This window comes from Strix uralensis, chromosome 15, assembly GCF_047716275.1.
Source record: "Strix uralensis isolate ZFMK-TIS-50842 chromosome 15, bStrUra1, whole genome shotgun sequence".
Taxonomy (NCBI): domain Eukaryota; kingdom Metazoa; phylum Chordata; class Aves; order Strigiformes; family Strigidae; genus Strix; species Strix uralensis.
In genome coordinates this window covers 6,267,427-6,292,980 of record NC_133986.1, presented here as the reverse complement: position 1 = coordinate 6,292,980, position 25,554 = coordinate 6,267,427, and the positions used below count along the sequence as shown (strand labels likewise).

At 34.6% G+C, this 25,554-nt stretch overlaps 1 protein-coding gene across 1 annotated transcript in view; it reads right to left on the bottom strand.

Moving 5' to 3' along the window:
* Positions 1–948: 948 nt before the first annotated feature.
* The window catches only part of KIF18A (kinesin family member 18A), a 39,185-nt gene continuing 14,579 nt past the window's right edge, over positions 949–25,554 (bottom strand). The window contains exons 10-16 of the mRNA XM_074884470.1: positions 21,109–21,273; positions 19,854–19,975; positions 18,259–18,497; positions 6,322–6,805; positions 5,725–5,829; positions 3,023–3,132; positions 949–1,289 (exon numbers count right to left, since the gene is read on the bottom strand). Of these exons, the coding sequence (XP_074740571.1) occupies positions 1,141–1,289; positions 3,023–3,132; positions 5,725–5,829; positions 6,322–6,805; positions 18,259–18,497; positions 19,854–19,975; positions 21,109–21,273 (1,374 nt within the window). The 3' untranslated portion in view covers positions 949–1,140. The remainder of the gene's footprint in view (positions 1,290–3,022; positions 3,133–5,724; positions 5,830–6,321; positions 6,806–18,258; positions 18,498–19,853; positions 19,976–21,108; positions 21,274–25,554) is intronic.

Sequence of the window (25,554 nt, the reverse complement as noted above, 5' to 3'; positions counted from 1 at the left end):
AGACAGTTGTTTGACACCACTGGAACTAGTTACTGGACTTCTTCCTCTATTTCTCCTTAGCTTGGGGAAATTGATGTATACACTTAACATTTACACCAATCAAACACACTAGAACCATGTTCCTAAGCGTGGGCAGACTGTGAAGGCTACAATGCAAATCCATATAACTACTTTGTCTCTGAATATTTATCATTTATCAGAATATACAATTTGAACTATGTGTACTTATAACAATACTTGTTAAAATTAATTCAGCCATTTTTTATAATGGAAGACAAGAGACAGAAAAGTAAATTTTTTTCGAGAAGTTCCATTCACAATATATTGCTCTTATTAAAACAAAAAAATTTATTCCAAGTAATTAACATAATTATCCTATGTACAACTGAATTAAGAATTTGAAAAACAAATTAGGAATATTTACAATCGAGTAGCAGACTAAAAATAGAAAGGCTAAAAAATTTAGATTTAATACTTCATTAAAAACACTTCTCGTAAGTATTTTTATGTCTCCTGCTACTACCTTGGTAATATCTATCCATGCTAATGTATCGAAGAATAAACTGGCATCCTAATGCTAAGCATAAATGCATTTTAATGTTAACATGTTTGACTTGCTTCCAAATGAAAAATAATTTTAACATTAGGAAGTTTCAGTGAAAATAGTTTAAGCAGGTCAAAACAATTTTTCTAACTTTTGTATCACAAAAGTCTCATTAAAAAATTAAGACTGTAGTTAAGTAGTTTTAAGTAGCATCTAAAAATTACAGCACCACTGATCCCCTTAAAGACTTTCACTGTCTGAAGTATTAGCCTGTTAGTCATAAACACAGGGAAATGCTCACAAAGATTATGGCAAAAGGTGTACTGTGTATTTCTCCATTCCCAAGTCCAAATGAAGTTTCCTATTCATTTTTTCATATACAAAAGACATTTGTAAGCCTTAAGAGGAGACAAAAAAACCTAGTTTTATTTTAGAAATTAACAAAATCCTCGTATTTCCAAAAAGTGGTTCTTTCTGAAATAGTGCATTACGAGAGAGACATCTTTAAAACAAATGAATTCACAAGAGGAAAACTAAGTCACCCTGTTCTCACTTGCTATCCATCAAACCTGCTTGAAATATGGATGAACCCAGAACTAAATCCTATTTTTTTTTTTACAAACATTAAGTAAAAGATTTTTTGTTGTCCTTGATTTCACACCCAATGCTACGTTTCCTTCAGAAAGGCTTCGAACTAGGTTTGCTGGCACATTCTGTCCTTGCTTCAAGCTCCTCGGTTTAATTCCTGGTGAAGAAAGAAATATTCTCAGAAAGACAAGACACTCATTCAATAAACATAAGCAGCATTTGGTCTATCTGGATCTCCTTTACAGAGCAAGTCTAAGAGTTTTTACACATATTTCTTGTCTTTATTGAAAGCCTCCATTTCTGTACATCAAAATTAATTACTCTCAGCTCAGTAATCCAGTATGCTAATTGCCTAGAAAGTCCTATGATTAGACCCTCAGTTGACACAAGATGCTATTAAAAAGACACAGTGGTCTACATAAAAATGTATAAATATATGAAAATTTTATTAATCCTTATTATTATAGAACAGTATTGAAAAATGAACACTACGTCATTGCAGAAAGTTTTTGTCTACTCAAACCGAAAGCAGCTCTTCCTGTTAGGGATTTGGTCGTATTTCATTTTTCTGTAATTCATGCTTTTGAAAATAAAATGTAATTTACCTTCAGTTAAACTTAGAGACTAGATTTTTGATTTCTTTCAATTTCAGAATGTGCTGCTTCATTACATAGCTTTTTAATAACACCATAGTTGTGATTGATTTTGGTAACTTCAAAACCCAGTCTTCAGTAGCAGAAATTGATACCGATATAACTGTGTGTGCACTTTGCCAATAAGCAACTATCAGTTAGACAATGCTTAGCCTCATATTTACACTTTTCAGAAAGTTTATTGTAGTACAGTCTCAACATTTCTCATGGAGAATAATAAATATTCTTATGTACTTGCTCCCTCACATCAGTTCTTACATAAAAACACATATATGCTGTAAAACTGGCGTATTGCCCATGCCACTGGGAAAAGCTACACGATCCAACTATTTCATAAGAACAGCAGACTAAGACTTTAAACAATCTTTGATCTCCTCTGAACTGCCCAAGAAGTTGGACTAAGAAAGATCATTAAGTGTATTTCTGAAGAGAGAGAGGAAAAGGAGACAAGTGGGTAGACATAGAAGGAAAGTTCTAAGAATTTAGTGCATTAAGGTCTACTGCAGTTGCCAAGCAACTTAAGAGCCATGCACTAGGAAAAGCAGAGGTTTTTGGAAAGTTGTGAGGAGAAGATGTTTGTGCACATCTACTGAAAAAATTATTTGTAAATGATTTTGTTACAGTAACGATTTATATACCTCAAAGAGAAGTTGTGTAATTGTAGCAGACTTCCACAGAATACCACCTAATAGCATTATCAGCAATCTGTTAGAAGCAAAATTATTCCTAAATATTGCTTTAAAATAATTTTTCTTCAGCTATTGTATTGGCCTAAAATAGCCCCAAAGTTTAAGTAATAAATCTCTAAAAAAACCCATATCTGTAAAAAGAAATCAGTGCAGTGTTATAAAACAAAGCAAGTTATGGAAATTATTAGAGGATTTTATTTCTTGATAAAACACACTGGGCAAAAATAAAATTGTTAATCAAGTTCACCAAATTTCTCAACAAGTAGACAAACAATTTTTGGTGGAAGACCTTAACTCTTAGAAAAAGGTTTTCCCAGCAGGCTTGTAGTAATACTGAGTTTTGATTAGATACCATCTAGATAGCTGGTTTGACACTCAATTTTTTTTTTTGAATGAACGGATATACTGTTCAAACAGATCACTTAGTGAACTGATCACAGCAACACATGCTGTTAAATAGACAAAACTGAATATCAACCTTAATTCCGGACCTCCTGTACAAGCACAGTTACCAATACATTATCATACATTCAAGTTTTGACACTTACCTGTCATTTTGGGTACTCTCAAAGCTCTATGGCTTAACAAGACCTCTTGTCGAATGCGTTTTGCAGAAACAGGGTCTTGCAGGCTGCCTAACTCAGTGTTTGCTGTAGAACTGGAAAAATAGCCAGAAAAGAGTTTGCTTTCAGTGAAGTGATTAAGCTACATTACAGTAGCTTAGCCCTTGAAGTGTAGAAATACATTAAATTACATTATCTAGTATTGATAGTTCATAACAGAATACAAAGAATAACCTAATTTATCTATGATATATATGGATATTGTTCCCTTTTTTCCTTTTTAAAAATTTACAAGAATTTAAACGGTGAAAATAAGATCTAATGTGGCAACTTATGTTAAAATGCAACCAATATGCCACATCAGTTTTGGAAACCACAGAAGCCAGTTTGACTGTCATTGCACACAAATTATACTAAGAAATAATCTTAATGCACATACAAAATCCTTGAAATGACCAAGCTGTGTTTAGTGAAATCACATTTTTTATTGCTACAATAATTTTCCTACAGCCTCCAACACAGTTGGAGGGGATGGCTCCACAGCAGACAATACTTTTCAGCTAAGCCGCAATAAAGCTGTTACAGCTTCAAATTCATTAAGACAAAACCTCTACAGTTTATAGCCTTTTATGTGATGGACTTAAGTTCTACAGTGAAAATTATGAACCTATCTGATCTCTCCCTTTTACACTTGCCTCGGTAACTTCCCCGGTTCCAGTCTGTAAGACAGCCCCACAAACAAGCTAATTCTATTTACGTCCCAAGTTTCCATGCATTTCCCATTCCTATAATGATATTGTATTATGCCCACTTTATAGTCCCCTAACTTACACTAGTTTGCTTAATAATAATTTTCTCCCCAAATGAAAATATATAGCAAGCAGTAAGGACTAAGACCTGCCTTGTGTCAGTCCTAAAATCTATTCATGCATGCTTCTTGGAAGAGACCTTATGCCAATAAGAATGTAATGCTACTTAGTTAAAGCAGCCTCTGTATTATGACTGACTTGTCTCTTAACCCTTGTCCCAGCAATATAACTTAGAAATTATATTTCTAATGTAGAGAATATGTCTGAAATCCATATTTTTATTCTAATGCTACTAGGAGATGAACAACTGGAGCAAACCACTTCAAACAGGGAAAGTACGGGAGAGAAAAGGGGGAACAAGTAAAGAAGAGAAAGGAAATGACACGCTATCTGAGAAGAATATATTCCTTTCCTCCTTCACAAATAAGCTTTTATTCCCTCTCTTCATCACCAACTATTTGACAAAGTCATAAAGCATTTGGTTTAGTGAGGCAGCAGAAATAATCCCTCAAAACTGCATATAAAAATGGTGGCATTTTCCTGTAGTGTTATTCTGACTTGGGAACTTGAAAATACAAGTTTGAGACACACAAGGAACAAGATAAAAGAGTCTTTTGGGAAGAGATAAGCATATATGTTTGGAAATCATTATAGACTTATAATCAAGAAAGTACTCCTAAAGTCTGTCTTATAACATTTACCTTAAGATACATCAGGCTCCAAAAGTTACCATACCTCTCCCTAAAGAGAATCTAGAGAACTAGCTCAGTTTCAGAGAGCAGGTGATTTATTTTGCTAAATTCATAATCAACTAATTGAAAAATTGAAAATGCGATATGTGCTTCTTGTCTCAGCCTAGAGCAATACAGTTTATTCTCTATCCTAAAGCCATCCTAGCAAAACAGTTCAGAACAATATTTAATAACAACTAGAACAGGAACATTAAAATTGGCTCAGGTAAATCTGTGATCTTCTAGGAAGACTTTCTATCTCAAAGATGCTAATAAACCAAGTAAGTGCTTAAGTTTGTTCTCTGTCCTGTGATCTATCTATAGAACTTGTTCTAACAGTCTTGAAACATCTTTAGAAGACCTATGAGGTGGCAACTCCACTCACTGTCTAGCATCAGGTGACTCATACTGTGAGCTTAACAAGGCTGCAATAATTTTTGCTTTTGGAAAAAGAAAAAAAGAAGATAGGAAGAAAAGAAAATAAAGAAGCTGTTTCATCAGTACTGACCTGATAGCTAATCCTTAAATACATTAATGAAAACAAAAAAGTACAATTCTACTTAGTGCCTATTCAGTTTTGGCTTTTCTGCTGCCCCTACTAAACAAGCCTCTTTCAGGGTCATAAAACAGAAGTGATGAAATGGGAGTTCTTCCCAGAGCAGACCACAAAAATGAAGTCATAATAACTGAGACTGGAAATGAATTATCAGAAAACCAAAGGCACTGGCAATGTAAGTATTGTTAAGCATTTTCTCCACTTTTTATTTTCCACTGTGCTCCAGTAAAGGCCTAACATTTTCAAACAAATTAGATTTTTATTTGATGATGGAATTCCTCTTTTCAGAATTATGTGTCATCCTTCTATTTTGAGGAGACAGCAGAAGCTGAAGACACGGTATTAGTTTGTACTTGTTGAAACAACAGAAATTCCTGAAGCAAGAGTAAAAAAAAGGATTCTACTCAACTTGCCAGGAAAAAAAAATAAATAATTGAATTGTCAAACATATTTGAGACAGAACATCTCATATGTAGGTCCAGATGACTTGTGTAAGAGGTTTTCAGATTTGAAATATAATACTCAAACTGAAGTGAGAACATAATAAATTAATACAAACTCATTTGTATAGAAGAGTTAGTTTAACCTTACCTTAATACCTTTCTTTTTCTCTCAGCAGCAGAAGTCATTGACATGTACGAGGGCTTCTCAAGTACTGAAGTAGGATTTTTGTTTTTTAAGGAAGAGAAATCAAGTCTGAAATCAAAGAATTATTTTTTTTAAAACCTATTCTTGGTAGAAGTGAAATTGTTCCTAATTGTTAATAAATATATGTTAAGTTGAAAAACAGTATCAGAAGTTTGTTTCAGTGTTACCTGAGGCAGCTTCACAGGACTTTACACATACATGGCATCTCTCAATGTCAAAGAGCTTAAGCCATCCATTTTATAGACAGATTAAGTAAGGCTTAGAGAAAGTAACTTACCTGAGGCATCACAAATTCAAAAATTTTCTTTTCAGTACATATCTTGTACTACAAGATAAGCTTTCAGCTTCATCTGTTGTTGCTAACATACCACTGATTTCAAATAATGACAGAATTGAACCTGATGCTGATTGAAACCGAGGGTTTGATTCTCAAAATGTTGGGTTTACAAACAAAATTGACATCAATGGAAAAACCCACATAAAGATAAACACAATTAAATTGTTTGGGTAATATTCCTTGCCCATATAAACAGAAAATACCTTTGCAGAATGCTATTGCTGCATGGCTGTGACTCCTCCACGGATGAGTCAGTAGACATTTCAGTTGTTTCACCTGTCTCTTCATACAGAATGACTGTTGAGTTCATGTTGGCTTCATCACACTCTGGGATTATATCACATGTGGAGTCCATAATATTTGCCTTTTTCACTGGTATGTGTGTATTACATGCATTGCCTTCCTGAAGGCCTGCAAGGTGTAAAGCTTTCTTTATCACAGTCTGTGTACAGCAGCTTTGTACTGGCTTTCTGCAAAATTCTGGCGTGTACACAATAGGGCGAACGTCCTTGGTAAGAGAATCCTCCAGATGAAAGAGGCTAGAGTGCTTGGATGCAGCAGGACTTTGAGCTGTGACTGGAGAGTCCATTAGCTTCCGCCTAGTTCTTTTCTGTGGTGGTACTACAGATTCCACTATTTCCTGTGTATTTTTATTCATTTCTTCTGATGGTGTACCAAAAGTTGTACCTGTGCAACATAGGCAACAACGGTTAGCACCATTTACCTATATTTACTACTAAAACATTTCTTGTTCCCGCCTCTTCCCTGCTGAAATATGTTTATTAGTAAACATTATTACAAATACTATTTATTTAATTTACATATTAATTTGATCATATAACTGAGATTATTCTTATTGCAGCATTGTCCAGATGGTAGCATTTGTTCTGTGACACTCAAAATATTATAAATATGCATAGGCTGGTATAGTTAATCCCAGAGATATTACAAGTAATCACAAGTAAGATGACACATGACAACAGGGAATGGAAGAGTACGAGTATCGAAAATAATCACATTATCATGACAAACTCTTAATTTAATGTAAAATGATACTATCATGGTAATCTACAGCTGCCTGATGATCCCAGTAATTTTTCTTCCCTAGCAAGCATAATGCAGTAGAATGAGAGAGACTGTTGTAAAAGGAGGGACACAGAATCACTTAAAGGGGCAAAATTCTTTGACATGTCAAATGAGAAAGTAGTATTTTGGAAAAGGGGACAGAAAGAAGTTACTCAGATCCTGTCATCTCAGTGTATCAACTCCGGAAAAAAAGCTCTTTCCTAAAAACGCCAGCCTTAAAAATAACAAAGTAAGCAATGCAGCAGTAATTGGCTGTTCCCATTCATCCTGAATTATAGTGTTTTTCTTGAAGTGTCATAATATTTTTATTTTCAAGCAGGTGGTAATTAAGGCAGTCTCTAAAGAGAAAAAAGGCCTCTCAAAGTTTTCAGTAAAGGAGAATAATTTAGACAGACCACTGTTCAAATGGCTAGGCTAGCAGTGACTTAATTAGTTAATAGCAAAAAAAATAAAGAGTAGGAGAGGGCTGTCAAAACCTCAAGTGCTCCTGTATTTAACTTTCAGTGCAAAGTTAAAAAATGAAGTAGACTACTACTCTTAAAATGTCTATGGATTGGCCCCACTTCAGCTGGTAGCCACAGCACCATAGTTCCCCTTTCTGCACTGCCCCCTTCATTCCTATGAGCAACTACACTGTAAAAAGAGCTCCTGTTTTTTAAATTGCTACAAGTTACTCAGGAATTAACTATGGCATTCCTTTAACAGTGTTAATAAATATTTATTTATTCTAAAATTCTGTTGGTTTTTTGCCTCTGAGTAAGCAAGGCAGTTTGAACTCCTCAGTCTGAACACTTCTTTAGTTCTCTCTTGTGTGTTAACAAGGCATTTTAGCTGTTCCATAAAAATTCTTTGACGACAAAAGAAAATGGATTAAATATACATATTGCATTATTCCCCTCCAAGTTTGATTTCTTACAAAAAGAAAAGCTTAAATCACTGTAGTCTTTTCTCTGTTTACCGCTTCCCAGCCCCCATCTAATTTTGAACTCCTTGCCCAGTTGCAACCCAATCTGCCATAGTCAAGAGGCTTTAACAATGCCAATTCCCCAAGTACCCTCAGATGTCTTGGGGAAAAGGCTCAACTAAGAGCCTCATTGAAGGAAAGCTGCCAAAGGATGAAGGATGATCTCGGCACCAGTTTTTTTGTACACACTTTGGAACTAGACACACCATATGATGGATTCATCATGCCCAGCTACATGAGATGATGCCCAATTAAAAGATACAAATTAGAGCTGTGAGGAGACAGGAAAGGATTTAAAGACTACCATGAGACCTAGACCTGTTCTGGGAGGATGAAATGGGTAGTATCCAAGTGTGTACAAGTAGCAAGTAAATTAAATGCTAATATATAGGCCACAAATCTACTCTATGTTGCCAGAACTTAATTCAATAGTGAAACCACTGAAAAAAGCAAAGCAAACATTTATTCCTCACTCAAAGGCTCAGTTTCAGGAAGAACAATGTTTAAACTATGATGGTTCAACAAATATGCATCATCTTATCCAACAATGCATAAACAATAAAAGCAAGTTATAATTAAGGCTAAATTGCTTATGGGAAAAGATGCCTCGACAATTACACGAACAACTACAACTATTATGCTGTTTTCAGCTTTGAAGAAACACAAACATGGAAAACCCAGTCCTGAGAGGGCTACTGGACATGAAATAACTGAATTGTGAATTTGTGTGTGTGTGTGCCTGTGTACAGTTCACTACATACATGGAAAGGATTTTTTGTTAAAATGTAAAAGGCATTATTTTCTCATACCTAATCTTAGTCTAAATCACTATCAGCATTCACCAGGTGAAGTGCAACAGGTTGCTGAGACACAGTAGCTTGGGTTGCAATATAAACATTAAGCTAATTCAAAATATTCTCCATGAGCAGTGAAAGTGAAGTAAAACAGGGCCTGTGTGTCCCCCAAATAATTTTTACTGCCACCAGAAAGAATATAAGCCTACTTCAATGAAAACATTTTTCTCCAAGATATGGTACGATTTTGTTGGCAACAAGCAAGAAACTTACTATTTTCAATATGTAGTCTGTGACACTTACCAAAGATGCTATGCTTCATTAATGTGCTTGCTCTTTAATTTTGGTTTCATGAGGACAGTATTATTCTTCTATTGAAAGACTAACATTTCTTTTCTTCAAAATAAATATTTCGTAGTCATCAAAAACAAAAATTGAGGCCAAAACTTTCTTTTAAAGATTTTTTGACAGCTTATATTCTTAAATACAAGAATAAGCTTTATCTGAGGATTCCAATCTAGTGTTTGAAATCACTATCTACTAAACATTTCAGGACATGTTTTAAAAAAATCCATTTATTAGGTTGTCCTCCTGTTCATATGCACCTGAAAGTGTGTGTTTTGGGAAAAATAACGGTTAGAGAATTCTATTTGTCTGTTGTTACATTAGGACAGGGAAGTTCCAGTTTCAGAAAGTTTGCTTGCTGTAAGACACTGAGGTTTTGCTAATGTCCTAAAGTTACTGGGAAGGAAGTCTGATGGAGAAACATTTTGCTGAGTGCCAAGTTTTAGAAGCTTCTCCATGACTAAATACTGGAAGCATTTTTAAATTAACTGTAAATGCAAGCATTTAAAACATGAACTAAATAGGTAAAGAACACAAAAGTTTTGCCAGCATTAATAATTTGTTGAATTTCATCATAATAAACAGTATTTCATACTGTAATACAAAGACATTAATAAAAAGATAGTTGCAGTAATTCTATATAGGGCAAATATAAGCCGTTAGTAAAAACCCAGACCTATTTTTAAAATCTATTTATTTCTGGAATGAAGCTCATCGTAAAAAAAGCTAAAACAAAAACTAGCTTTTCTTGTCAGTTAAATATTGGAAAGCATATAAAATATTCAGGAAGTGTCCCTTCTCAAAGCCTTTTGTGAAAGCATTAAGTTGCTCCTAACACAGTAAACAAGTAAACAAAAACATCACCAGCAACTTGGCTTCACTAAACATAAACCAAATATATGACAAAAAACCCAACCATAATCAACCACAATTCCATGTTAGCTTGCTGTTATGCAGTATATAGCTCCCAACAGTTATGATCTGAAGTAAACAAATACAGCAAAAAACCCCATTTAAACCCACAAAATAAAGAAATACCAGTGGTTTTATTTCTGTCCTAATAAGGACACAAAATACTGAAGCCAGTTGCTAATTTTTTCCAGGTGTTTTTAATAGCTGCCATTGAGAAGTTTAAATAAAATGGGCTCAGACAACAATAGCTGCTACAAAATCACTAATCCTATAGATTTCAGATGACTTCAAATAGTCATATTGAAGTATTTCCCATTAAAAAATGTATTTTTTTGAGAACCTATTTTCAAATACTTGAAAGGCTACTCAATATTATTAAAAACTCATATTTAAAGAAATACTTTAATATTTACATACATTAAAATTCTTATTGAAAGAAAATTTAGTACCCCAAGCTGACACAAAAGTAATATGCCTCAAACTAAACCACCATACCTTGCCTTTCCTAAATAATAAGTTTCAGCATAATTTCGTCTAAACAAGCACCAAATATATCAGCAAACAATTTTAGAAAGGTGATCTGCCACTACGTGGCTTATATTGCACTGGGACAGCTAGAACCAGGGAGAACTAGATCCCCTAAATCCTAAATGACGAAGGAAAAAGAAAAAGCTCCAAAACTAAGGACTTAGTGGCAAATATGAACTTCCAGTATTAAAGCAACACAGAAGAGACATTCCTTTCATAGCAAGTCATGCCTACTAAAACCAAAGTGTTTGTATGACAATTTTAGGCAATGCTTTCTCCCAGGATACTCAATTTTAACATGATATTGTTGAGTGATTGCAGGTGGGATGCATGTGTATGTTACATGCTTTAGCACATGCTTTATCTTATTGCCTAAATATTCCAATGAATGAACACAGAAAATTGAGACAAAGTATATTCCTAGTTAGGAACAACTGAGATAGTATATAATACATTAATAAAATATCACATATGAGATTAATAAGGAATTAATCCTTGCAGTAACAAACAGTAGATACCCCATTCATATCATATACTAATTTTAACACTAAGAGCAATCCTTATCTCCCACAGAACAATTACACTGTTCAGCTTGCTGCAGCATGCTGTGGCAAATCCCATAAGCATAAAGGGGTTACAAAATACAGATTTGACAAACTTAAGATACCTACTGGCAATTAATACATGAGATCGGTTCAATGGGATTTCCCATCGCATTGGAACTGGAAAACAAGTCAGCTGTCTCTACATTTGTCCTGTTCTCACTGTCTTTGGAGTGTGTTACTGAGAACTACTAAATACAGGGTACTGAACATGACATAATGGTAGAGCAAGTATGGCTATTCATATTTTCTTAAAGAACAAATCTAATTAGTTCCTGAATGGATGTCTAATGCTAATCATTACTTCTCTACTTAAAGACAAACAATACATTCCAACTGTAAAGAAAATCTCCAAACCTGTTCCATAATAAGGCAGGGAAATGATAGTGTATTGGCTTCACATTTTACAGCCAGTTCAATCTTTTGCATCAGAATAATCATCATGATTCAGTGCTATTAAGTTTACTTTTTATTTAATACACAAAAATGAATCACTATATACTCTACAGAAACATCCGCAGTTAACCTGATGGAGTAGTTTAAGGGAAAAATTTAGAAGCAGTATTTCCCTAGCTAGTGCTTTCAGCTACAATGCTTCTCTTTAAAAATAAGTATATTTTTGAGAATAGATCACATTTGCTGATCTTTAATTTCAGACTGATTATTATAAAAGATAATTGTCAGAATTCTTTTAGATATTATTTTTCTTAAAGAGATTCACTTGGAAATTAAAAATAAAAGTCTTCCTGCAGTGACCAATCATCAAACGATATGAGGTGGTTTTGGTCATTAGTTTGTTGTATTACCTGTCCCAGAAGACTACTCTGAAGAACTGAATTATCAGGAGAGAAATATAGCAGTATTACATATTGACAGCCCTATGGGTTAATATGAAAAGCAGAACGCAGTATTTGTGAAACATGAGTCACAGCAAAAGGCAGTAGAGTTCATGACAAAACGACTCTGATGAATTGGGTTAGTTCTAATTGACGTTTGGGACAAAATAATGGCCAAGACTTCTCTTCTTCTGTAACTCATGTTAATACATGAGTAAGGGGATTATTTCTGGAAACTGCGCTAAATTAAGTCTACCAGGTTGTTCTGCTAAAGTGAAATCAATTATTAATGTATTCATTTCAATAAACATTTCTGGGCTACCAATGATTGATCCAATTACGATACTAATCATACATTTTCATTCTTTTAACAACTGACTCATGGAATTCCAAATTGCAAACAAGGTCTAGTAAATGCATCTCAATTATTTAATATTCATGTGACCCAAAGGCGTCACTGTGAAGGCCAGTTTCACAACAGTTTCGCAAACAACAGCTGTGAACCGAAAAAGGCAAAAATCCAGGCTGCGTTCTTGTGAGTTCCAGTGGTCAGATGTACTATTTTATACAGCGTGAGAAAAAAATACCTAAAAATCATATAGGACAGCATGAGAAAGCTGTTCAATATCAGACAAATCTTTCCTGTATACAAGACAGATGCTTTTACTACTTTTAATCAAGTCTTTTACTACAAACAACTACACCCCAATTTTTCCTGCCATGCAAAATAATAAATTGACTTTACTTTCGGATGTTTGTGACAAGGGGAGATAATGGATGCTTTTTCTTTTTTTTTCCTGTAAATCAATTCCATTCTCTCAATGGTAATGTACAGTAAGGCTTCCGGAAATGGGATGCCTGAAACAATGCCAAGAACTTTCCCATTCACAGAAATACTTGCAAATACCAGTCAGAGCTCTCCACCCATCAGTCCATAGTCTATGAATACTGTATCGCTCTCCATTAACCAACACCCAAGAATGGGGGCCCGAATACATTTTCAAATTAACTTATGTTCTTTTCATAGCTGTGCTTTACTTGATACAAATAGGTGAGTTGTTCATGAAGTTGCACATTTATGGTTTCATGAAGCATACACAAGCTTAATATAAGTTTAAAATATTTGTAAACAAAAACGATAGTGGCAAACCAGTATTTCCTCCACAAAACAACAATTCTAATTTATAAAGAAGGTCAGAATAAATAGTTAGTATGGGTGGACACTTAAAAATAGGAGTATACGTTGATAAATAATTGTTTAAAAAAAGTACCTGATTAATACAGAGTGGACAGTATGGTTAAGATATGTTACAGAAACCCCATGTTAAGGCTTCATAATTACAATAACAACAGCAGACGTTCTGAAAATAATTTGTTTTCAGTCACATTTTAAGAAACAAAAATTAAGTTACCAAGGAAAACCAATATTTTAAGAAGTATAATGTGGATACACTCAGTGGGACAAACGTAATGTAAATATATACAAGTTTTTTTTACTTGAACAACTTGAAACTAAAAGACAATTAATGTTTCATTTTAGATTAAGTTTGATGGTATTGTATTTTAAAAATTCTGAAATGGTAAAATAAGCACATAAAATAAGCACAATCAGAAATTTAAGATTCAGATACTCTGTTTTTTACAAAATACTCCTTGAATCATTACATGTGGAGTGTGTTAGCATGCATGGCAAAACAACTTTTTGTTAGATCAAATTACTTCTCATGCATAGCTGCATTAACATGGCATTGTCTAAACAAACCGTAAGAGCAAGGAACATAACCTTAGAACAAACTGTGAATTTTTCAAGAGCTACTTCTGGTACCCATGGTAGTGCTACTGCAGATACAGATGACTACACAATACTACTTGGTTGGACGAGGTTGCTGATTAAGTCAGCTAGTAATGTACATCTCTGACTTGCTCTGAACAAGACATTTACAGAAGGCGTTTAAAGGTTACAAAGGTTAAAGGAAAAACAAGCTATAAAGAGGTCTATTCCTGTACTGAATCACTACATGTGCTTGGCAAAGCTTATGAGCTTTAATTAGCTTTCTATAAAAATCAGTTTTTAAGCACATGAATTAACTATCTTGATAACTTGACCATAGAAAAGGATGTTGAATGAATGGCCAGAGAACATCTTCATCTTTTCCTCTCTCACTATGACTTGATATTATTTATTGCAATAGGAGACCCTTTCCAAGGAAGAAATCTTCATAAAAAATGAAGATTCTTGCATTACTGGAATTCACCTGAATTTCTTTGGTATTTTGAAACTCCTGATAGAAAGAAGGATCTTATAAGAAGGTAATATCAAAACCAATCCATACAACAAAGTAAGCATCTTTGGGATATATTTTTCAAAACTTTGTCTAAGACCCTTTCAACAATACCTGGAATAAAATTCCCTACCCTTTCACCTTTGATATCCTTCCTTTAAACTCTTTTTAGATTCTTTTTCCACATCAATTACTAGTCCGACTTCCTTCTTCAGGATCACCTCATGCAATGTAGTTAATTCTGAAGAAACGTATGATAAGTTAAATCTCTGCTTTCACAGCTTTTCCTACTCTACAGAAATTATTTAGGTGCTTCAGCCTTTGGAGACACTGCTTATAATCAGACAAGTTATTTATGTGACTTAAAGCATTTTAATTTTTATGTGAAAACACTCAATAACAATTCATTTGCATTTGAACTATGTCATATTCTCTCTAAAAGGACTGCCAGAAAAAGGTTACAGTGTTATTAACTAAGTTCCTGTAATGATTAATGCCTCGGGTTTTATGACATGCACAACTCAGCAGTTTAAGTACAGATATTTTTCTGCATCACTACCATTTTAAATGCATAGTGACTAAACAGCTAGTTGCAGTTTATTAATGAATTTGAAATTTGCAAATATGGATAACACATGGATATTGCATACATCCTTAGATACTTTTGAGTTCATCAAAAGATATGTAATTATTAACTTCATAAGCTTACACTGAAGAGACATTTGTTTTCCTCATAAATCTTGTTTTCTGCATGAGTAGCACCTCATTTTTGCAGAGGTATTTTTATCTCAAAGACTATTCTTAATATAGTACAATAATTAATAATTCTTAATACAGGTTTAAAAGCTTTACATCACATTTGTTACCAGCAGACCTAGTACATTCTCTTCCTCTAAGATGCTCTAGGCTCACGTTTCATATGAAATATATTATTAATTGGTGGCATTATATTGCCACCAATTAACTTCTCTACCCTCTCCCCTAGATTATATAGGAAAGAAGTTTGAGACACTAACACAAGGCGACATATATTTATATTAAATTGGATATTTTACAAAGTGATTGCTCTTAACTGAAAAATAGAAATCAAATCTCAAGAAATGAACTGCATTGCTCTTTCCTGCTGACAAGCTGAAGTCTGTGCAATTATGTTACATGTGAAATATGGATTTTTATATAAGGATTAATGACCACTGTGTAGCACATGGCTAATTTTTTTTTTTCATCTTGGTGCAAAATACCATTTCCTTCCCAACATCTTGAACAAATTGTAAATAATAAAATATCAATGCGCCAGAGGTGTGAAGGGATCTCTATAAATCTTCCTTTTTATTTGTTCACTAAGTTCTTAGGTCAGCTCTTGCTAACATTTGCCAAGCATACTTCCGAGATGACTTTAGGGAGAAGGAATTGGATTCTTGAATAATTTATTTCATCTTTAAAGGAAAAAAGAAATTACTACATCCTTCCTATTTCTGACTAGGATGTTGTCGTGGTATTACTTCACATTTTCCTATGCTAATGTATTTTTTCTGATTTATGCCTTTTTTTCTTAGTCTGTCATATACATTCAGCACAGGAGAAACCGATTTCCATAACGTACTATCAGCTAATAGTTCAACATACCTTAAAAGTGATTTCAAACAAACAATTGAAGAGCTATTTCATCGCATTTATTTCGTGCTCTAGAGGAAAATTAAAGCACTGATAAGTGGATTACTTTCTTCCACCCCACCTCCCAGGATGTATGAAATAATTGTGTCAACACCAGTAGTATTTTAGTTAAGGATACATTACTATTAAAGTGAAACTGCAAAAATATTGCTTGAAAAGAGTTTATTTTTCTGAGCAGAGCTGCTACTGTTCATGTTTGCTTATCTCAATGTTTTAAATAACTGAATGGCAAATTAATCATTTTTAGAACTTCTTCCAGTATGCAAAGCCAATTCTCAATTAAATTGAAATGTCTAATATCAAGTTCTCAGTACTTTAGTACCTATTAACAGTATGTCTTATTCTGTACAGTGGCTTATGTTTAGAAATTTTTGTACAATGGCTACCTATTGAACAATAAGTCTTATACTAACAAGCAGTACTGAGGAGAAAAAGCTGTTGAAGAAATCTTACTTGGTGTTACCTCACCAACTTAAGCTGCTAATGAGAGAGAAGGGTAGATTCTTTGTGAACATTATAAGTCTTCAGTAATTTGGAAAAAAAAATCCTGACAACCCCCATGAAAATTATCACCACATTTAAACAACTAGTTGAAAACAAATGGAAAGAGCAATCAGATGAAGCGTCTAAGAGAGAAACCCTGAGAAGTGTCTTGTTAGACTATCATAACCTTTCATGTGAAGGTTACAAAATTTGGAGAACAATTATTTCTACCATATTTTGTCCTGCATCTAATAAGAGAGGGAAAGGAGTTAAAGTAATGTCTCCTCTCTTTCCTTTTTCAAAGAACAAGGAGTAAACAAAAATACTACAAAAGATTTCTATGGACATCTTCAGGGAAAGACACGATTTACAGCTGAAAAAAGTTCATCTTAAATGAAAAATATGGTGTCCATTTACTTAGGTGAACATACAGCTCAACATTTAAAACAAGAAAATAATTAAAAAACCTTCACATAAGAGTTCAAAGACAACCCCTCAAATGATGTGTAATGATTTTAATGGAGTGAAATGTTTACGCCTTAGAAATTTGTGTGTAATTTAAATAATAATTTCAATTTCAGTAAAAGTAGATATAGCCTCTTACAACACAGGACTTAATAAAGGTGGAACAGATTTATCAAGAACTCCAGTGAAGCTTACTTGCGTCAGGAATTAAAACTCACAATGATAACCCACATAGGACAAAACAGAAACTCCACAGTCAACATTTAGTTACAAAGTTTACTGGATTGGTATTTGTGTAGACCTCCCTACCTCTTCTGACAGAAAAATAAAGTTCCTCTAAAAGGAAAAGTATATCAAAACATGCCTATGATATAAAATAAATACCAGCTAAGAGCACGGCTTCATGTTTGTCTTGCACATATACAATACCAACATCTAAGTGAAAACCCATTGCACCTGAGTCTTTATTTCTTGAAGTGTAGAATAATTTTAAAATGTACACACCCCCCACCCTCAAAAAAAAACCCCACAAAAAAATCCAGCCCACACTCAACACAATCTGAACTTTACACTGCAGACAGTGAAATACTGGGCATCAACTATCTGGTATGATTAACAGCAATACAAACATATGCCAAAAATCACATACATGCTTAATGAGAAGAGAGGCAATAAATGGGCAGAATAACTCTCAACCCCAGAGTGAGCTGTGTAGAGAAGGAAACCTAAAGGAAGCAGGGAACTAATTTCACAGTGCTCCAGGGGTCAATGCTCTTCCACAACTGTCAGCTTTTGAGAAGCTGAAGTATTATTTATCTGCTTTCCCCTTGTTACCTATGGATGTCTTTCAATGTTATGGATTATTAGCTGTGTTCAAAATGCTCCACGTGTTAAATGCTGCCTATCCATAGCACTAGCTATGTTACAACAAGAGAATGAGGGAGTTACCTGTTGGCGGAGTGTGTCTAGCCACTGAAAAGATACATTTATTTCCTATATCTAATCAACAATGGTATATAATTTATAGAAACCAGGTCTGAGTCTTGGTTTTACATTTGGCTTCAGTATTTGCAAAAGCATGCATCCACTGTGTTTATGGGTGACATATAGCTTTTGCAGGAGACATTTAACAGTATTTCCAGCAGAGAACAAATGAATAATATACTTACGGCATGGGGTGTTTGGTCTGCTCACAAGTTGTGGGAATGCAAAGATAGCTGACAGCTCTAGTTCATGGTTTTGATTTTGTTCCTTCCTTTCAGTCTGGTCAGCCCAAGCTACTGATTTTTGTCTTTGAATCATCTGCTCAACCTCCCCAAATTCAGTCTCAGTTAAATTATTTGTCAACCCAGCCTCTTTCAAAGTCAGGTGTTGCTTGCGAAGAAGTGGAAGCAAAGTATTTAGTACTCTGTAAAACAACAAGAGGCAAGATTAACATGACTAACTTGCAACTAATCTGATCCTCACTAGCACTGCCACTATTAGGAATATGAGTGTTTTTTTGCCCTTCTCTCCACCCCCGCCAAGTTCTGCTGTGTAATTAATTTTAATGTATTTTTGGGGAATACCATGACACTGAAAAGAAATATTCATGACTAAGTAGAGTTGATTTCTCTTTTTTGCAAAATCTTGTATTTCATTCTAAGCATTTACTAAGTGTAGTTTTTCCTCATTGTCAAAGATATTCAGTCCCTCAAACACCACAGAAATAGTGTCAGTCTATCTTGACTGAGTTCTGACTTTCCAAAATTACGTATCAGATATATGAAGAGTATAAACCAAATAGTGCAGTTGAAACCAAACACACCTTAATAAGATGTGCATAGAACCTTATTAGAAGCTTAGTCCAAATAATTTTAGATATTAATATCTTTAATTAAAGAATGGACTACATTAAGATCCACACAAAACTGCAGATCAAATTAAAGCAACAGAAGTTCAGGAATTCTACCTGAACACAGGAATTCATTAACTGTGGAGTCAGTTGCAAGCCTAAACAGTAGGTTCAAGCAAAAGGGAAAGGGATATGTATATAAAAACGCAAACAAGCAACTTGGTAGTTACTACAATGTAGCTTTAAAAATTTTGCTTTCAGTTTTGCAGGTTTATGTATTACTTTTTATAATGATTATGGTGTCTTTTCTCCAAAGGAGGAAGAAAAGCTGGTTATTCATTTTGGACTTTAAATTTTATTATATATTTAATATACTTATTTACTGAACAGACTTGCGATTACTTCCCATTCCTTATGTCACACTCTGAAAGCTAGTATCCAACATTTTCAAGAGACTGATAACAGAAAAAGAGCTGATGCTTACCTCAAAATTCAGCTTTTTTCAGTTTGACTAGCTGTATAAGCATTTCATAGTAACAATGTTTAATACAGGCAAATTGATGTCTACAGTTCAAGAAATTAAATAAAAACATAAACACTTATAAAAAAATCAATACTGGTGTTCAACACAGAAGAAATTAAGACACCATGATCTACTGAACAATTTGTAAAAACTATGCAAAAAAGAAATTTAAATAGAAATAAGTACTAGAGTATACCTGCAGTTTCTGTTAAGCAATGGTGGATACAGACCAAGATTTATGAAGTGATTATTATTTTACATATCTTTTTGCTTAATAAAACACAATTATAACATAGGAAAAAAAAGTTGGATAAAAATCTTGCTTCCATTTCAACTAAAACTAAATTCTAGATATGTCTTCTGAAGTTACAAATGTCTTCTCACACCTGATATGAAACCATACTTACTTTTCTGTCTGCTTATAATGCTGATCTTGAAGGGACATCAGAGATAACATGTGCTCAATCTGGGCTTTCAGGTCCTTAACTTCTAGGTTTAAATGACAACACTGCAGATCTTTACGGAGTTCCTTGGAAAATCAGAGAGAAAAAAACAAACACTTGCACATCAAACAGATAGCAAAAAACTAAAATTTAGATTAAAACAAATATTCATTAGCCCTATATTGAAAAGATGGAGTGGGTCTATATCATTATAATAAAGTTTTATGGTAGAAAAGTATGAATTGTTTGATTTTTATTTACATGCATAAATATTGCTTTGTAAATTCCTTTGACCAATAGTGGGTGTGCTGTAATTATCATTAAGAATCCAATAGGCACACATGTATGTATAGCTATGCATAACTAAAAATATGTTTGCTTCTTTTCTTGTGTACTTGCTCCATATCTGAATTTCAGTGACAATGTCTGGGACAAGACTTCACTGTATTCAGTCATCTTCCTGACATGCCAGTATCCTGTTTGAAATATTAAGATATCAACACATTTTAGTCGTCCCAATAAAAATACAGGTATTGAAATACATTCCATTATATGAGTCACAAGTGCTCATTACACTATCATTTAAGCCACTCCAATTGCTGGCTCAAACTAAAAGGCAGGGAGAAACAACCTCCCACCTTTCTTTTCTTCTTCTCCTTGTTCCTGCACAGACCTTCATCCCTTCCCTTCTGCCAGCTCTGGTGCTTGTCTGAGGCCACACTGAGCTGACTCTACTTGCTATAACTTGGCAGAGAACTTAACACAACTTCCACTTCTTTCCCCCTTCCCACTCCTTCCTTAGCACCCTCCAAAAAATAATTTTTTTTTTGGCCAGGCCAAGAATTAGGTTGTCACATGGTTTGACGAGCATCAGGAGCTACTGTAAAGGCAAGACTAGAAGTGTATGGCCAGCAGCAGGATCAACACTCTGGCAGCCATTTGAACTGCTCAGCCATAGCATACTTATTCCCCTTTTAGTACGCATTTTTGTATGTAATCATATACTTTCATGAACAAGGAATACTTGCACAAACAATGAAGTACTTTTAGGGCAGAAGAAGAGAAACAGCTAACACTGGAATTTGAAGCCACCCTGAAGGCTAGAAGTCATGAGTAGAAGTGAGATGAAGAGAGAAAAAAAATAGTAATAATCTCTTCTTAACTAGTCAGATGATGCTACAATGCATGAAATATGCCCTTGAAGCGAAAGGCATTTTACCTCTGGTATACACCCATCTTGACTCAGGAGGCGCATTTCATTTTCAACACGATGAAGCCAATTGGTATTTTCCTCAAGATGTTCAACCTCCTCTTCTTTCTTCTTCTGCATGTGTATGCGGTGGGTTCTAAGCACTGCAAGCCTTTGATCCCGCTTGCAAGTGGCCTGAAGATCAGCATTTAAGGAGAAAACTGTCAAATGATGTTCACAAACATCTCTGAAGAGATTTTCACACTTGTCATGGTTTAAGCCCAGCCAGCTGCTAAGCATATGCAGCCTTAGAGCTCATGGGTTTAAATAAGAACAGTTTAATAACTAAAATGTAATAACAACAATAATAATAAAATATTATTGAAATAAAAAGGAATATAATTAAAAAAGAAATAAACCCCAAGAAAAGAAAAGTGATGGATGATGCAATAGCTCACCACCTGCTGACCGATGCCCAAGCAGCGATCGGCCCTTCCCAGTCAACTCCCCCCAGTTTATCTGCTGAGCCTGACCGTCGATGGTATGGAATAGCCCTCTGGCTAGTTCGGGTCAGCTGTCCTGGCCATGCTCCCTCCCAGCTTCTTGTACCCCTGCTTGCTGGCAGAGCATGGGAAACTGAAAAATCCTTAGCTTTGGATAAGCACTACTTAGAACCAACTAAAACATCAGTGAGTTATCAACTTTATTCTTGCACTAAGTGGAAAACACAACACTGTACCAGCTAGGTACTAGGAAGAACATTAACTCTATCCCAGCTGAAACCAGGACAATCCTCAACTGGCATAACAAACATTTTGCATTTTTGACCAGTTTAATAAAAGTCAAGTAGCACATTCTCCTTATGGGCATTGCTGAATTATATTTGAAACATTTCAAAATTTTTTTCCTATAAGACCTTGTAACAGGGACTATGGTCATTTGACTGTTCCCTTAAAGAATAGTACATTGGATTTGATCCAATTTATGTTTTAGGCCATAACTATCTTAAGGTGGAAAGATTGGAGAAAAACTTACATGCGCACAAACACAACTCTAGATACAACATAATTTATAGGTACTCAAGCATGAATACGAAGAGGGAATTTTATCTGCTTTGTTTTCCTAATGCAGTATGTCCTAGAAAAAGCCCCCAAAAAGATAAAATATTTGGCAAAAGGAACACCATCTATCTTCAAGCATCAAAATTCTTCTGATGCTTCTCTGAAATCCGACAACAAAAAGGCATAAAACCAGCAACAAGCTGGATATGAATGAAGCAGTATCCTAACAAGGCAAAGGAGGGTCCTCCTATTCAGAGGACAACTACCGTTTGCAGTACACTTTAAAAATCAGGTCATAAGGAACATTAAATTTAGATAGAGTTCACAGAGTTCAGCTTTGCCTAAACTTTGGTTATTTAAAAAACCAAAACAATAAACCACAAATATTTGAAGTATATTGCTACACTCAACAAAAACAAACATACAGAACCCAGTTAGTTTTTAAGAACTATATAGCCTACATTTCTACATTCATATGTTCCAAAATTAACACTCTAAATGAAAACTTCATCAATTAGAATAAATCTACATATTTAGAATAGCAGGCCAAATTAGTTCTATTATAAAACGTCCTAAGAAACTCTGAATGTACCTCCCTCATGTTGCACAAAGCAGAAATTGCTCCATTCTGTATAAAACAGAAACAGTACTTGGAGAGATGCAGGTTGATTTCTTAAGCCGACTTTTCCAAATGGTTACTTCAACACATGGCATGCAGAACACAGAACCAGCATGGTAAAGACACCTTAACTACATGTGTGCTCTAGGCAAGTTACCAGGTCAAAGACCAGATTCTAGCCAGAATTTCACTTTGCTTCCTCTTTAGACTTATCTGCTAAGAGGACAGAGGATCCAGAGAAGACAAAGTCACTTTGTAAAGGACCAGCTCCTTAGGGAAAGTACTAGGAAGAAGAGCAAACTGTCAGACTAAAGGTTACAATGACCACTGGTTCCCTCTGACCTGTGAGACTAGGGGAGAGCTTTCAGGACTGCTGAAGCAGAGAAATTCCAACGCAGTGTTTTGCATACTTCAGCTTTTACACAGATCAAGAGAGGTATCAGGATTGAAGGTGTTATTGACAATATCCCACCATTTGATGAACCCATCCCATAGGCTCCCAGGAAGAAAGGACATGCTACATCAATATGCTATAACAGAAAAAATATGGTTATGTGTGCTAGCTGTACATAGCCTCTGGAACACATGTAGTCCTAGGCAAGATAATGGCATACTACTCTGTTCTGTAACTGAAAAAAAACAAATCACAAGAGATACAGAAGAAATCATCCCTCCCAGGCTGAAGAACTGGGACATATTCAACAAGCATTTTTGAATCCAAGATGGGCAATTGCAGTAAGCAGAAAAACTGAAACCAAGACAGACTGACTGCTTTCCAGGAATATGCTCATTTTCCAAGCAGTAAAAATAATGTTGAAGTGGCAATCAGAAATGTAGACGTGATTTTAAATCTAATGTACTTTTTTAAGAGCCTGCCAAAGTACCAGCAGTTTTTTGCCATGTCTTTAAAAATAAAAGAAATTCTAAAACATACCTCAGCAAGAGAGCTAAAAGTAACTGTGATACAGGGGCACATACTAACTTTTTATGTTCCCATACGAAGAGGAATGTTCTGCTATTGGCACAAAGGTTTGCTGGCTAACACTGCTGTAGCCAATATGTAGCATGCAACAGGAAAACAACACAGATGCAGAAATACAGGTAACAAGAATGGAGAAATTGGCATTAAGCAGGACAGGCTCTTTAAATGGGCGGCATCCAGGTTCTGAAAAAGCTGGAAACACGGGCAGTTATGTGGAAAATGAAATGATTTATTAGTGGGTCCAGGATGGACTGAATGTCGCAAGATAAATTATGACAAAACTTCTGCAACAAGAAAGCATTTCTAAGAACAGAGATTAAGGTAACCTAAACTTATGTAAGTTTTTTCCTTCTTTCTGAAATCACTGTTTTGAATTAAAGTGGTCAAACCAGGGTTGTTCAAGTACAGGTCAGATATCGTTTGCTTTGTGTTAATTTACCTAAAATTGTTATTAGATCTACTTACTCAGCACAGACGATAAAGTGTAAAATAAGAAAATACAAGTAAAACTTTTCTCTTTAAAATTAATATTTCAGAAATACCCCTGTGGCCTAACAGTGTATTTTAGAGATAAAACCTAGAAACATTTAGGAACATAGCAAATGTGTGAAAAAACAAGGAAGAACAGAAACATTATAGCGCACAAAGGAAATGTGAGCAGTTGCTTTCCTAATTAAATGACTGGATTCCATAATAAAATCCAATTTGTTCCATAGTAGTCACAACAGGACATTTAATTTTACCATTACAGTGACTTACTCTGGTTAATAAATAAGGCATTGTACTTGCAGGACAGTGACTCTCGACCCTTAGTAAGTCACATCTGTAAGTTAACTAACGGCAAAAACAACATTTGAGTGCAGCACTGCTACCATTCAAAATAAAAAAGTTAAGTCAGCTTATAAAAAACATTTTTATGAAATACTCCTCATTATGAATAGAGATACAGCTATGCTCCATTGTAAGCAGCTTTTAAAAGTACGTCAGATCGAAAATATTGCTTTGGAGTTTCTATGGCGTAGAAGAGAATTCTAGAACACATTAGTCACTTGAAATACCTTCATTAATGACAAGCAAAACTGTGTGATATATTTTCACTTTGACATTTATCTAAGGACCAAATTTTATGTGAATCACTGAGAAAAAATAGTCATATGGTAAACTATCATTTTCATCCAAATACAGATTCTTTCTGTGACTAAGCAAAATCAACCCCACCCTCAACTTCCTGTCTACATAAAACAGATATTCCTTTAAGCTAACTTTTATCAGATGATACTACTACTAAGACACTAATCATGCTTACTTATTTATACTTTGATTCTTCTAGAAAGACATGAGCATTTGATGCTGCACAACAGCAATTGTTCACACTTAGCACCCAAATTCTCTTAAAATTAAAGGCAATTAAACATAATTATTTCCATTCAAATGACACTGTCCTTCAGCAAGTATCCAAACACCTTCCTGGCAACAACTGAAAACACCAATGATAAGAATCCACCTTGTTTAGCACAAGGTCCATGCTTTTCCTTGTGAAACACAAACAGATTGCTCAGCTTGGTAACAGCTTCAAAGGCTGTACCATACCATATATACACTAACGTGCTTTGGTTTTGAACAAGAGCACCAGGAGTCTAAGTCTAGTGAGGTCTTAAGTAACTATGACAATCAAGCCTACATAAGGACAAGTTGAAAAGGTTTCACAATTAGCAGCAATAAGCACATCACCAGTTTTCTGTGTGGTGTGGAAAAAAGAAATAGCACACCTGGCATTATTACTATATTTTCTGTATTCATGTTAGAAAATGTTA